The sequence below is a fragment of the Corvus kubaryi genome, unplaced genomic scaffold, assembly GCF_017639235.1.
Source record: "Corvus kubaryi isolate FWS band 111438036 unplaced genomic scaffold, C.kubaryi_AGA036_p1.0 37395, whole genome shotgun sequence".
Lineage (NCBI taxonomy): Eukaryota > Metazoa > Chordata > Aves > Passeriformes > Corvidae > Corvus > Corvus kubaryi.
In genome coordinates, this window is record NW_024581134.1 from 54,084 (window position 1) to 67,262 (window position 13,179).

A 13,179-nucleotide genomic window follows, 5' to 3' on the forward strand; every position below is an offset into this window, starting at 1 on the left:
TGTAGTAAGTGTGGCTTGTAGCAACAGAAACTGAATGCTGGTGGTTATGCTAAGATGGCATTGTTGCATTTCATTTTACAAAACATATATATTGTGAAGATGGAAGCTGGTCTTACAGCAAACTTTGTTTTAAAAAGCTGTGAACAATTTTTTAATTTAAAAAAATGAGGTTTCAGCTTCACTGTTGAGAGCTGAACATGCATTTGCCCATTTAAAGGAAGCTATATGTTACGTCATTATAAATAATTGCAAATATTAAGGAGTTTTATCTCCTGGGTTTCATAGTGTAGGCTCCATGTATGTTAGTAACGTGACTAGCTTTAAGCTTTTCTTTTTTTTGAGAAATTATTTCTTTTAATCTATAATCTTCTGATTACTTTTTAAAAGAAGTGCTATTCTTACTTCTAATTGTAACATGCCAAAACCTGGAATATGCAAACAGTGTCTCTTAATGTAATGTTAAGTCTCCCATAATTTTATTTTATGGCCTTATTCCAAAGAGGGAAGACCCATTAATTAATTTTTTCTTAATTTTGTTTCAGCTACGTGTTGTGTCTCAAGAAGTAAAATTCAGTCCTAGTGATCTTGAAGAGCTTTATGAATTGTTCAAGGTAATGTGCCATTTTCCTCACTTACTGAACAGACTTTGAAATGGCTTTAATAAATAAAGGTTGGACTCAATGTATGTTTTACATGCCAGCTGTAAATCTGATTACGTAGTTAACTCCTCACATCTTTCCCCTGGAGAGACTTGTTGTTTCCTTAAACCTCATGTTTTATCTTTCTTTGCAGAAGGAGCACTTTCTTTCATGTTACTGGAGTGTAAATAGTCCTGTCCTGCAACATCACGATGCCAGTCTGCCCTACCTTGACCAGTACCGCATTGACTGCCAACAGTTCAGGGTTCTCTGCCATCTCCTGAGCCCCTGGTCACACTGTGCCAACAGGGACTCCCTGGCCCTGTGGACATTCCGGCTGATGGATGAGGGCTCTCACTGCCTTATAAACTTCAAACAATTTGCCTGTGTTCTTGGTATGGCAACAACACATACATGAGCACGTTCACGAGGCTCCTGGGAGTAGTCCTGCGGTGTGTCACCTTCCATACACGATATGGAGAGCTAAGGAGACTTAGTCTCTTAACACAGGGTCAAATAGTGTGATTTTTATCACAGACAGAATAATCCCCTCTTGGAGATTAAATTTAAATATGGCTTGGCGATCAAAATATCAAAAAATTAGAATGGTCTGATCTCATTGCCCAGCCTGTTTGGTTTATGATAAATCTTCATACTAAGTCATCTTATACACAGATTGTGCAGGATGACCAATGCCTTGTATCTCTGGGGAACTGAAAGCTTTCTTGGCTCACTGCTCTGTTCCTTTCATCTTGTTTTCAAAGTGGTATTATTCAGGAAACAAAAATGTAAGGGAAATGTGGAGATGTTAGTGCTGTATTTCTTTGGTGCTGTGGTTTTATTTTAGTAAGTCATAGACATTATTAGTGTTCTTTCCTCAGCATAGGCTAACCCCAGGCTCAACCACAGGTGATAGTGCTTTCCTTAAGATTAATCTCTGATTATACTCCCTGTAAGGTAGGGCAGGTGTCCAGTTCCAACCTCCCTGGGTTGTATTTGTTTAGGTTAAACAAGTGTTTTAAAGTTTGGTCCAGTTGAATAGACTGTCCTTTCCCCTGACAGATACGATGTATAATGGAAGCTTCACTGACAAACTCAAGCTTCTTTTTAAGTTGCACATCCCTCCAGGTAAGTGAGAAGCAGTGGCATTTGGGGAGAGCTGTTTCTGGTCTTTGTCATTGTTATTACTGCTTTGGTAATGCCTGGCTGCCACAAACCCACTTTATTCAATCATTTATTGCAGCTTTTACTGAAGTAGAATATCTAAGCCCTTCCAAAGGGGATGATCTTTCAAAAGAAGAGCTGATCCACTTCAGCCGACTCAGTGGTAAGCTCCAGAGTGTGAGGTTTTGCCTGCAGAATATGAGAAGGGATCTATTACTTATCCTGTGAAAAATGGGGATTTCTTCTGAAAACTAGTAAATCCAGTAAATTATATCCCTGTTAACAGAATCCTCTGTGAAGATCTTCTGTAGATAGTTAAAATTTAATAAAGTTGTGGGGAATTTGTGGGTAGCTCATCTGATGGTTGAATTCAAAGGCCATAGGTGTTTACATGGAAATAGCAGAGCGTATTTGGTTGGCATTTTTCAGCATTGTAGGCAGCCTGTTGTGGTTTTGAAGTGATGGTCGTTTTAATTTTCCATCCTGGGCATAAAGGGATGGTATTTTCTGCCTCAAGAATTAAAATACCAAATCCATACTTACTTTGAGGCACATAAGCAAGTGTTTCAAAATTCAAACCTGAAAAAGGTTTAGTAAGTTTATGGAGTTGATAAAATAATCTGTTTCAAATACTCTTGGAAGCTGTGTGATTTTTATAGGGAAGACAGATCCCCTTTTGGTTTTTAAAATCTGCCCGAAGTAGATAATAAATAGGTACTGTTCCTGCTGCTCTTGAAGTAATGGACCATGAACATTACAAAGATTATTTGATATAACTGATAGCAGTTTCATTTGTGATCTTCTGCCTCACATTGGCTTCTATTTTTATAGAAAGTATGCAAATTTTACCATGTGGTTTCTTCTTTACCTAATCTGTGCTGAGAACATTGAGGGTCTTGCCCCTTAAGGAAGGAATTTTTGATAAGGGAAATGAAACATTGGTCCTCTTTTCTGAAATAAATAACTTGTTTGTTTGTTTGTTTCTTCTCCTAAATTGTAGTTTCATCTGTTGGGGATAGTCTTGAAAGTGATTCTTTGAAGAGCAGCCCAGAAAAAGGTAAAAGAATCCTGGTGGCACATTTGGTAACTGTGTCTTTTGGGGGAGTAGAGCTGGGAAAGTGTGTGCTGACAGAGTATATTCAGTAACATCATCCTTAGTGCGCTGCTAACATTCTCTCCACTTATGTAAGTGTAGTTGTGGGAGCAAAAGGGCAGTGTAAACTCTGCTCCTGTGTAGTCCTTGGCCCCACCACTCTGTTGAGAAGGAATGACACTGAAGATGCCAGTTCTTTTGCTTATCATCTCTTAGTTCTTGTGGGAAGCTCTTAGTTCTTGTTTGTTCACTTTTTTTTTTTTCACTTCTTCCCCTTCATAAAGGGAAGGGGAAGGTTGATATTCAGGCATATCTGAAGCAATGGCAAGATGAACTTCTTAAAAAAGAAGAAAACATCAAGGATTTGCCAAGAATGAATCAGGTAAACGGTCTGTCTCTTATTTAAGTCTATTTTATCTTGAAAGTTTACCCTTTAAGTCTTGTTACAATATTTCTAAAGGATTTGTAGGATCCCTTAAATTTCAAATCTTCACATCAATCATTGGACTGTGGCTTTTTAAAACTGCTGTAACGTATGAAGAGAGGGACTTTGAGACACACAGAGGTTTCTCAGAGCTGGTCCATGCTGTCATTAGAGCAGCTGCACCAGGTGCCTGGCAGCAGCAGGCACTGGACTGAGAGCACAACAGGTAGTGAAACAAGACAGTTGTGTTGCTCTTCTCTGAACAGTCTCCTCTGTATCTCTCTGTAGTCTCAGTTTATCCAGTTCTCAAAAACTCTCTACAATCTGTTCCATGGGGATCCTGAGGAGGAGCTGTTGTATCGGGCTATCGCAGTGGTGACCAGCCTCCTGCTGAAAATGGAAGAAGTTGGCAGAAGACTGCAGAGTCCCATGTCACCTGTCAAAAGTCCACTTGCTGATACAGAGATGGCTGCTGGAGTCCCCAGAGAAAGGCAGGAGGAAAGCAGCTTTGAGCAGACTGAAGGCAGTAGAGCACAGAGTTCGGGAGGGAACCATGAATGGTCTTTTGCCTTTGAACAGATTCTGGCATCCTTATTAAATGAGCCAGCCTTTGTGAGATTTTTTGAAAAACCTCATGACATAAAAGCTAAAATAGAGAGTGCTAAAAATTTACAGCTTAAAGCAAGAACCAGAGTGTAATTGTCTTTACCTTTGACTCTGAATTAATCACATGAAATGCTTACAAATGAAGGCCGTAACTATGGAAATCAAGTCTGGTGTTTACATGGGGAATGAAGTTTGAAGAGTTAGCTTTAATTATCAGATTACTGGTATGTAATGTAAATAAAAATAGTTTGAAGCACAATCACTTTCTTGCATTGTTCATAAGTTTCACTCCGAAAAAAGGGACTGAATAATAAACTGTCTTTACCATGTTATTAAAACATGCCACATTGCTTGGAGATACTGGGTGTGTACCTGTTGCAAACCTATCTGAATGACTGTTGTTAGAGTGAGTGTTCTCCAGGTTCATTTGTATTACTGTGATAAAAGGAATTACTTTTTTCCATTTTCACTTTAAAGGAGTATCAACAGCTTGGAGGTTGTCTTCCACAGTAATTAATTATTTACAAACTTGCATGTGGACTGGGGTCAAAGCAGGGTGAAGACTAAGAACAGAGGCTGTGGTAGCACAAGACCATGAGATTAGAGAAGGAAGTTGCCCTGCTCTCTATTCCTCTGCTTTAATGTTACCCATGGGTCTGGACTCCAGCAGATTCCAGCCCCTCACAGCAGTTTGCAGACTGCATTCTCCCAGCCCGTGGCTCAGTATTTGCAACAAAAAACTGGTTGCCTGCTTTTCTAGCTTGGCCTAGAGGTCTCTTTCCCACTTTCATACCAATCCTCCTACAAAAAAAGGTGAAAAGGACAGAAGCTTATTTGTTCATCCAGGCTGCACAAGGATGCAAAAACTAATATTGATTGTTTGAAATCAAGGGAAAGCAGTGGCTAAATCTGTCTGACCACATGGTGTTTGTACTTTATGTAGCAAGAGGAGCCATTCTTGTCTTCTTAGGAGCATGTTGATGAAATGTAGAGTTTTTGCTGGTGTTTGAAAAGTCCAAGCACAGGCCAACTGTAGCTGAATGCTGACTATTGAGCTGCTCAGGGACAGATTGCAGTTGCTTCTTTGCCTACCCTGAGTCCCTATCTCAACCCAGTAATTACTATTGCTTTTCTATAGCACTCGGGATTATTGCTGCTGTAATATTTTCCATCTGTCAGGATTCAAGGCAACAAGAAAACCCCCTTGAATCTGACTTGAAATTTTTAATATAGAAAATATGATATAGTGGAGATCCTGTGAAGGAAAGCTCTGCCAGTGTAAATGCTGAGAAATGTTGACTTTGAGTCTTTGGTAACTGGTGCTAGAAGGCATTCAGAGGAGGGTAAGAGCTTGCATTTTAATAACAATAGCAAAGTAAGTGGGGAGTCTGTGCTAAACTAGATAAAAATGTCTGTTTCTAAAGCCTGTATGACAATCTTTTTCTGCAGAGCAGCATTATTTTTATACTGTGCATGTTTTTTTAAAGAAGCAGAATGGGGATGGTATCTTTCTGAGGCTTTTCTTGCAATACTAGTGTGAATGAAGAATAAAACGAATTTCTGACTTGTGTTACAGGCACTTTGTGAAATGCCATCATTGCAGTTGGTGTTAAATTGATGAATTATGTCTTATACTCTCCCCGATAGTCTCAGGTATTAATGTAAAATAAAGTTTTACTGAAGAAGTCCAAAAGCTTTATCATACATGTAGAGAATGAGGAAGTTTTTTTCAGAAGCCTTCACAAAGTAATTGCACTTGATACAATATAGTGCTGATTTGTATTTTTATGTATAAAATAGAAAAACTAATTTATCCATTTAAGTGGATTTGTATAGGGCCACACTGTATTACTTCTCTGAAAATGTATTTACTCACTGTTTTCACAAAGTTGTTTAGAAATACAAAGCAGATGATATTATTGTTCTAGTCCAGGATGTACTCAGATAAGGTTTGATCAGTGAGTAATTCTACTGCAAATAGCCATGATGAATTAATGGAGCCTCACAAAAATACATACAGCTGCCCATCCCAAAAGCTTTTGGAGGTTTATGAGAGATATTGTTTATTGTTTATATTGTTAAGTAGTCAAAGCTGTGAACTGTTTGCTAATCAAGGTAACAGAGATATGAAAGTCTTAAATTTCAAAGACTTTTTTTAAATGAGAAAGAGCCAAGATATGAATATCTAAGTACAGAAGAGTGTGGTGAAGGAACTTGCAAAGTACAACAACCTTCTGTTGTTAGCTGGTTGTAAAAAGGTGCTCAGTTTTTACAATGCCCTTTTCTATCAGTGCCCACACAAGAGACTGTAGAGCCTTTGCCAGGTGGGTAGAAGCTCTTGTCAGATGTTGTGTCTATGTATAAAGAAACATTACCAGCATATATATATATATCAAAATAGATTTAAAGTGAGAAGTTAGGATATGTAGGGGAACACTAACTTTTATTAACTGCATGGATTTTTTGTTCAATTTTTTAATATTTTTTCCCAAAATGGGTGGTGTCTTTAAATTCTTCCTGTAATACACCTGCAGGTTGATCCAGGAAGACTAGTCCCAGTGACCAGGCATCCAGTCTCAGCAGGATGGAGGGTGGAGCAAGGTCACTTCCAGCAGGCTGGCAGCATTCAGGCAATGGCCCACCTTGGCAGGGTCTTCCTGTTGGAACCTCTGGAGCATGGGCTGGTCCTCTGGGGAGATGTAGATGTAGCAAGTGCCAGTGATTTCCAAGGAGTGTGACCCAGAGGTATGTTTGCTGAGCTACTACCACAGTGCACCAGAAGTTGAGCTCTGCTTGTGACAGAGTAACTCTGGAGTTAGTGTTTAGCTTCTTTCCTTTGCTTTCCTATTCCAGCTCCTTCCATCCCTATTCCAGACAGGCTGGCTAACAAATAGATGCAGGTTTACCTGGGATTTGCTAGAGCAACAGCAGCTCGTTCCCTGCCTTCATTCCTGAAGAGTGATACCTTGACTTCAAAGCCCTGCACAGTCAGGGACAGAGGTCCCTGTGCCATACAGCTTCTTGGTCAGGTGAAGCTGGTGATGCAAAGATGGCCCCAGACTCCCATCACATCACCTGAGGGCGCTGGGTGTGCCCACAAACAGGAAGCACTTCTGTTGTGTCACTTCACTCATCTGTGTTACTTTCTTTCTGTAAGTCTTCATGAAGTTTTCCGCCTTTATTTTCAGGTTCAGTCATAGGAAATAAATGCAGGTGTATCATTCAGTACAAAATAGGCAGTTGTAGGTAGGCTATAGATTGCTACAACTACTGATGCTGTTTGTACAGTTTGACAGTTGCAGTGCCTGCTGCAGCATCACCCCTGTGACTCGGCAGCTGTGTCACGGGGACTCCACAGCACTGACAGTGGCTCTTGAGGACACTGCACAGTCCTTCCTTGTGGCTGGGCCATTGTTGCTGTGTACTGAGATGCCTTTTGTCAGACCTAATCAGTAGCCTGGGGACACAGCCAGCAGAGCTGTGATGTCTTCTCGGTCTTGCCATATGGAATGTGCTGCTCTGGAGCCTGGCGCTGCTCCCTGTGCTTGGGGTGACCAGTGGCAGCCCTGACCCCCACAAGGAACTGGCTGCTCTGTGTGCCCAGCACAGGCCTTGGGCATGTGAGGGGAGGAAATAACTCAAAAAATACCAGCTCTTTCCACCATGGGGGAGAACTGATGGTAATTCAACCAGTAGCATTTCCCAGGACATGGAAGTGGCTGCTGCCATGTGATACAGAAAAATCACTTTCTGTTTCCATCGATTCCTAAAACAAGCCACTTGTTCATCACTCTAATGGCTGAATAATAATGTCATTTTAGAAGAGTTTGCTACCATAGTGACTAAGAAATAGCTGTGTGTTGATTTTATCAGAAGTTTCTCATCCAGTTGTACCATACAAGGTTCTTGATTGTGATTGCTGTTGTTATCTGGACTAAAACAGAAGGAAATAATCCGATTTGTTTCCAGAAAAATAGGCTATTCTGTCTTTTTTGCTATAGCTTTGTCACTTTACCAAGATGGCAGCACATGTTTGTGTTGACAGATTGGCTTTTAAACAATGTGTTGTATGCAGAGGTACTGTAAGACAAATGGGATGTTAAATAAAATATTGTTTCCCTTAAGAAAAAAACCCCTGTCTTTGAGGCCCTATTATTTCTTGTGATGGCCTGTTATGGAAGTTCCTTCAAGAGTGCTGGCCATGTTAAAGCCATGTTTAGTCAGTGCATTCCGAAACAAGGACCAAGCCAAAGCCCCTGCTGGGACAGCAGCCTCCCAGAAGTGGAAGAAAAATGGGGACCTGTGTTTTGCAGCCTGGGACTAGTTTAGGCTGGAGTGCAGCCCGAGCTGGCTTCAGTGCTGACCTGGTAAGTGAGAGAGCCCAGGAGTACTGGCACTTGCTTTTTGCATCCAAATTCAAACAGTGTGCAGACCCTGATCCCTTGTTCTTTCTAATTTATGCATTGCTCCTATTGCCTCTGGCACTGGTCGCAGAAATCCCATTCCTTGTCCTGAGCCCCATCCCTTCAGCTGTCCATGCACATGGACACAATGGCTGCTGCTCTTGTCTCTCCTGGAGAGTAGGGATCAGATCCCCAACAGACCCACACCACCCAGGGAATAACAACAGTACATAGTGTGTAAGAGTATTATTTTATTTCTTCTTATTTTTTTTTAAATACTATGTACAATCTGTTTAAAGCTTGTCAAAATGCACGGGCTCCCATTCAATGGAGCTGTGCAGGGACATAGATTCAAAACAAGAATAAAATCTTTACTGTTCATCTTCATAAGACACTTACTTTTTCCCATTACAAAATACTTTTAAGAATAGTAACATTTATAAATGTATTTATATTCAACATCATATAAAATAAACCAAGATTTATACTCAATTCTTGACTTTTTCTTGTTTTCTTTTTTTTTCTTGCATGGACTATACAATATATACAGTAACTTCTCATTGTGTTTGTCAAATCAGCCTGATTATACCCACCAGGCTTTAGCTTATATGTACAAATACGCTAAAAGTGCAAGACTTTATTAATTAAAGCTGCCTGTGTTTTCAGAGGTCTGGAATTGTGTGGCCTACATATATTTATATATAGATATACATCTCCATACATATAAATGTATATTAAAAATACATACATCTATATATAGACTTATAGTATATAGGTAATTGTGTATGAGAGAACCTCAGAACATTTATGACTGATAGGTCAACACTGACACTGGAGGCCAACCCTGCTGCCATCGGTCACGTCCCTGCCCTCTGCTTGTCACCAACAAGTCACACTTGTGTTTTCTTGTAAGCGGCTAGGGGGGGTGTGAACCAAACCCACCAGCAACCCTCAATTCCAAATGAGTCATAAAAACACAGGTCATAGCTAACACCGAGGTAAACAAATACAAATCAACCTGAATAAAGAGATTTTTTATCCATCTATTTTTTTGAGCGTCAGGGACAATATAAGGCAAAACCCTCCTGGCCCTGACTCAGCCTCCCCCTTTGCTGGAGACAGACTGAGCAAAGACCAAGCAAGCCCCAGAAAGGGACAGTGGGATTTTGTCCTTTGGAGCATGTCAAGAAAACAAGGCCCTGCCCCTGAGGCAGTGCCTGGGACTGTGCAGCCCCCGTCCACCAGCAGCGAGGCCAGCGGCTGGGGGCGCTCTGAGATAAGGGGGGGGGCACATGATAAAGTGCATTTTTAGGTGTCTGGTTTTAGCAAGGCTGATCTAACATGTAAACATCCTCACCAAGCTCCTGTGCTCCTTGCTGGGAGCTGTGAGCAGGGGCTGTGCCCCCAGCCCTCTGTCCCTGCAGCCCAGTGCTGCCATGAGCAGGGCCGTGCCCAGGGCCCGGCCCCATCTGGCACACCCATTGCCTCCCACCTCCCCGGAACCCCTTCCCACCCCTATTTTTTTTTGGACTCACTGCCAAAGCCACAGCAATGCCAGAAAACTGCTCTGCCTCAGCTACCTCCCTACCACGCCCTGTTAAAAAAATACACCCCCAAGCCCCCGACCCCAACCACCACCACCTCTGAGATCCATTTGATTGTCACCTGCCATGTCTGGGCTCATGTGTGGTGATGGGGCACTGCAGACAAGCCATGGGGATGTGCTGGGGTGATGCAGGTTTAATGGGGAAGCCAGGGAAATGCACAGCCTTTCTCTTCAGCCAGCCACCGAGCCACAAACTGCACAGTGCTGGAGCCCTAACACAAATATATGTGTTTGCCTCCCCTTCAACATTATGTGCCAAGGCTATGGTGGAAAAAAATCCCACGAACAACAACCCCCACAAACAACAATCCCAAAAATACAACCCCCACCTACTGCACCCTCATGAGCCACCCCACTGCCTTAGAATGGGGAGAGGGAGACCCTAACACTAATAGTGCTTTAAAAACACAAGGTTCCTACCCTGAAGGCTCTATGCTGGCCCTTACTGCAGCGCAAACCTGCAGAGTAGGAAAGCCCCAGGTGTTACTATTTCAGCTCCAGACTGCCCCACAAAGGCAGGTGTTCCACATCCCACTACCAGCAGTGAGGTGGCCCCAGCCCATGGCTCTGCTGTAGCCACGATTTCTTGTGATGGTTTGAAATGGAGGGGCTGGCTCCAACTGTGTCCAAGAGCAGCTGCTCGGTTGCCCAGCACCCAGAGGCTGCATGTGCTGTGTGGGCTGGGGCCCAGCCAGGGACTGTGCTGACAAGGCATGAGCCCCGATACCGGACCCCAGGCTGTCGGGCACCTCACTGCCTCCATCCTATGGCCCAGAACACTCCCCAAAATGCTGCATGTGGCCAGCTCTGCAACCCACGATCCATCATGTCTGGCACCCCTGGGGAGCTGTGCACTCAGTGTCCCAGTCAAAGCTGACCCGTGCAGATGCTTTTGCCAAGGGAGGGGACACATGGAAAGCCAGGGACTGGCACAGCTTTTGTTCAAAACACCAAAGCACCCTGGGGCCCTGCACCAGCCCCAAAAGCTCCTGGCTGAGCCCAGCTCCAGCAGCCTGTCCTCCCACCACCACTCCCCAGGCAATGTGGCACAGCAAAACCCCATCCCCTTCCCCAGGAAGAACTGCTGGGAAACAGCCCCTGGTGTACCAGGGCTGGACGAGCCCCACTGCGCCCTTCTCTTGAAACACAGGGCTGCTTGGAGCTGCTTGTGCCAACAGCACCAGTAACACCAGCCGCTGCAGTGCTGCGAAGGGCCAAGAAAGTGGCTTGCAGAAGGAAAAGAAGGAAACACACACAAAAAGAAAACCCCATTAAAAAAAAAAAAAAAAAAAAAAAAAGGCAAAACCAAGCATTCTTTGCTTGGTTTCAACAGATGCTAGGAACTAAACATTAGGAGCTAACTCCTCTCTAAACCTTGCTGTGTCTGCCAGCTGGAGCTTTACTGCTAGATGGACCTGGTCCTAACTAACCACTGCCCTGCAAAGTTTACAGTAATGGCCAAACCCACCTATGTTTGGGCTCTAACAATGCCCAAAGTTAGTACTCAGCTACTAACACTTCAAAAATGTACTTTTTAGTTTTTCCTTTGGAAAGACACAAACAGTAGGGACACTTAACTATACACCCACTGAGGAATAAACTGGTTTTTCAATTCATAAATATAAACATATAGTTAAAAAGTGACAATTTACAAAAATACAATTTATTGCTGACCCTATGGGCTTGTAACATCGCGTGCGTTGTGATTATACATTTTGGGTTTGCCAAATTGAAACATGACCTAGCAAAACCACAAAGTTTGCTGTCATATGCTGTTCTATGCATGTTTGTTTGTTTTTATGTATAGAAACATATACAACTACATCACTTGAAACAAACAAAAAAAAAAGGAGTAAAGATTCTTTGTCTGTAACCTGAAAAATATTTGGCTACAGGGAGTAAAAACCATACAAATTTATCTTCACTTGTTAACCAAAACCAAAACATGACAAATATTGTACTAGCTGCGATGTGAGCTGGTATAACAACAGTAAGAAATTCAGGCAAAAGTGGTGTTATGTAAATTAGCAGCATTATCCAATCTCCTGGAAAACAAAAATATGCGGGACTGAGGTATAGAAAAAGGAAAAAGAATCCACAATGGACCTACTACAGCAAAACGAGTTATGTACACGGTAATCCAATGGTGTCCTGCGGACTGGTACAGTCTATGTGCTCCAAATGCTGGGCTTAAATTCACAGTGACTTTCAGCATTGAAGTCCTGAATGGAAAAGGGTTTTTTCCATTGCAAACTGAGCTTCACAGCGACCTGATACCTCCCCTCCCTGCAGCCAGAAAGCCACCGCTTCCAGTGGCACCACGGTGCTGGGCCAGGGCACACCCTGCTGCCGGAACAGCATCACGGACTGCTGCAGGGGAATCCCAGCAAACAAGGCCCTTGCAGCCATGCATCCCTGTCAGGGATCATCCCTCTGGCCACCACCTCCCCACGGAGCCTGACCTCTCCCGTGCCGTGCTCTGACGGCATCGTGCTCTCCTGCGTGCGCCCGCGCGCAGCAGCTGCAGCCGTGTGGTCCTTGTCTCCCAGAACCGACCTTCAGGGCAGCTGCATCTCAGGCAGGTCGGGCAGGTTGCAGGGCTGGCCCTGCGTGTGGTGGCTCTGCTGCTGCGGGTGGAGGAAGTAGCTCAAGGGGTTCTGCTGTGGGGTGTGGGGTGGCTGGAAAATGCGCTGCGTCGGAGCCCCAGGCTCCAGCTCAGGACCTTGCATCTGTCGGGAGACACAAATCTGAGCAGTCAGACCTGCTGCATCACCCAGCTGTCCCTCTCTTGCTGCAGGGCTGATGCTGAGGCTCATGCCCAGGAGTGTGTGCAGCAAGTCCTAAACTTGAGGGTATCAGCTGTGCCCCTTAGGATGCTGTTGCTGTCAGCACAACCAACAATGCCTGGAGAGCACAGGGGGGAGGCAGGACCCATCTGTCCTAACAGGCTCATGGGGAGCCCAGCAGGAATGGAGACCTCCAAACACTACTCGAATGCAAGGTAAAATCTGCAGGATGTGCAGCTTTGATCTAGCATGGGAAAGACCTTCAAACAACCAAGAAAGAGGTCCTAGAGTGACCATGTATCCACCCATGGCTGGTACCCCAAAGACCTGGACTTGCTGTTTCACCCCAGTGTCCACATTGCTCGTCCTCAGGACCTCCATGCAGCCCATGAGGACATGTACCCAAAGCAGGGACAGTTCATGCCACATTTGCTAACAACAGTGATTCATTTCTCACTC

General features: G+C 43.6%; 2 protein-coding genes across 9 annotated transcripts in view; one reads left to right on the plus strand and one right to left on the minus strand.

Moving 5' to 3' along the window:
• TBC1D8B (TBC1 domain family member 8B) overlaps window positions 1–4,184 on the plus strand; it is a 29,661-nt gene extending 25,477 nt beyond the window's left edge. For 2 of the 3 annotated variants that reach the window (XM_042039948.1, XM_042039949.1), the window contains 7 exons: window positions 543–611; window positions 793–1,033; window positions 1,701–1,766; window positions 1,882–1,965; window positions 2,803–2,859; window positions 3,180–3,277; window positions 3,608–4,184. In XM_042039948.1, the coding sequence (XP_041895882.1) occupies window positions 543–611; window positions 793–1,033; window positions 1,701–1,766; window positions 1,882–1,965; window positions 2,803–2,859; window positions 3,180–3,277; window positions 3,608–4,018 (1,026 nt within the window). In that variant the 3' untranslated portion in view covers window positions 4,019–4,184. Of the gene's footprint in view, window positions 1–542; window positions 612–792; window positions 1,034–1,700; window positions 1,767–1,881; window positions 1,966–2,802; window positions 2,860–3,179; window positions 3,278–3,607 lie in introns of those variants that run through there. The other variant, XR_006018048.1, reaches the window with a different exon arrangement.
• Window positions 4,185–8,564: 4,380 nt separating this feature from the next.
• Window positions 8,565–13,179, minus strand: part of PASD1 (PAS domain containing repressor 1) — a 103,591-nt gene continuing 98,976 nt past the window's right edge. For all 6 annotated transcript variants that reach the window (XM_042039952.1, XM_042039954.1, XM_042039955.1 and 3 more), the window contains one exon: window positions 8,565–12,663. In XM_042039952.1, the coding sequence (XP_041895886.1) occupies window positions 12,493–12,663 (171 nt within the window). In that variant the 3' untranslated portion in view covers window positions 8,565–12,492. The remainder of the gene's footprint in view (window positions 12,664–13,179) is intronic.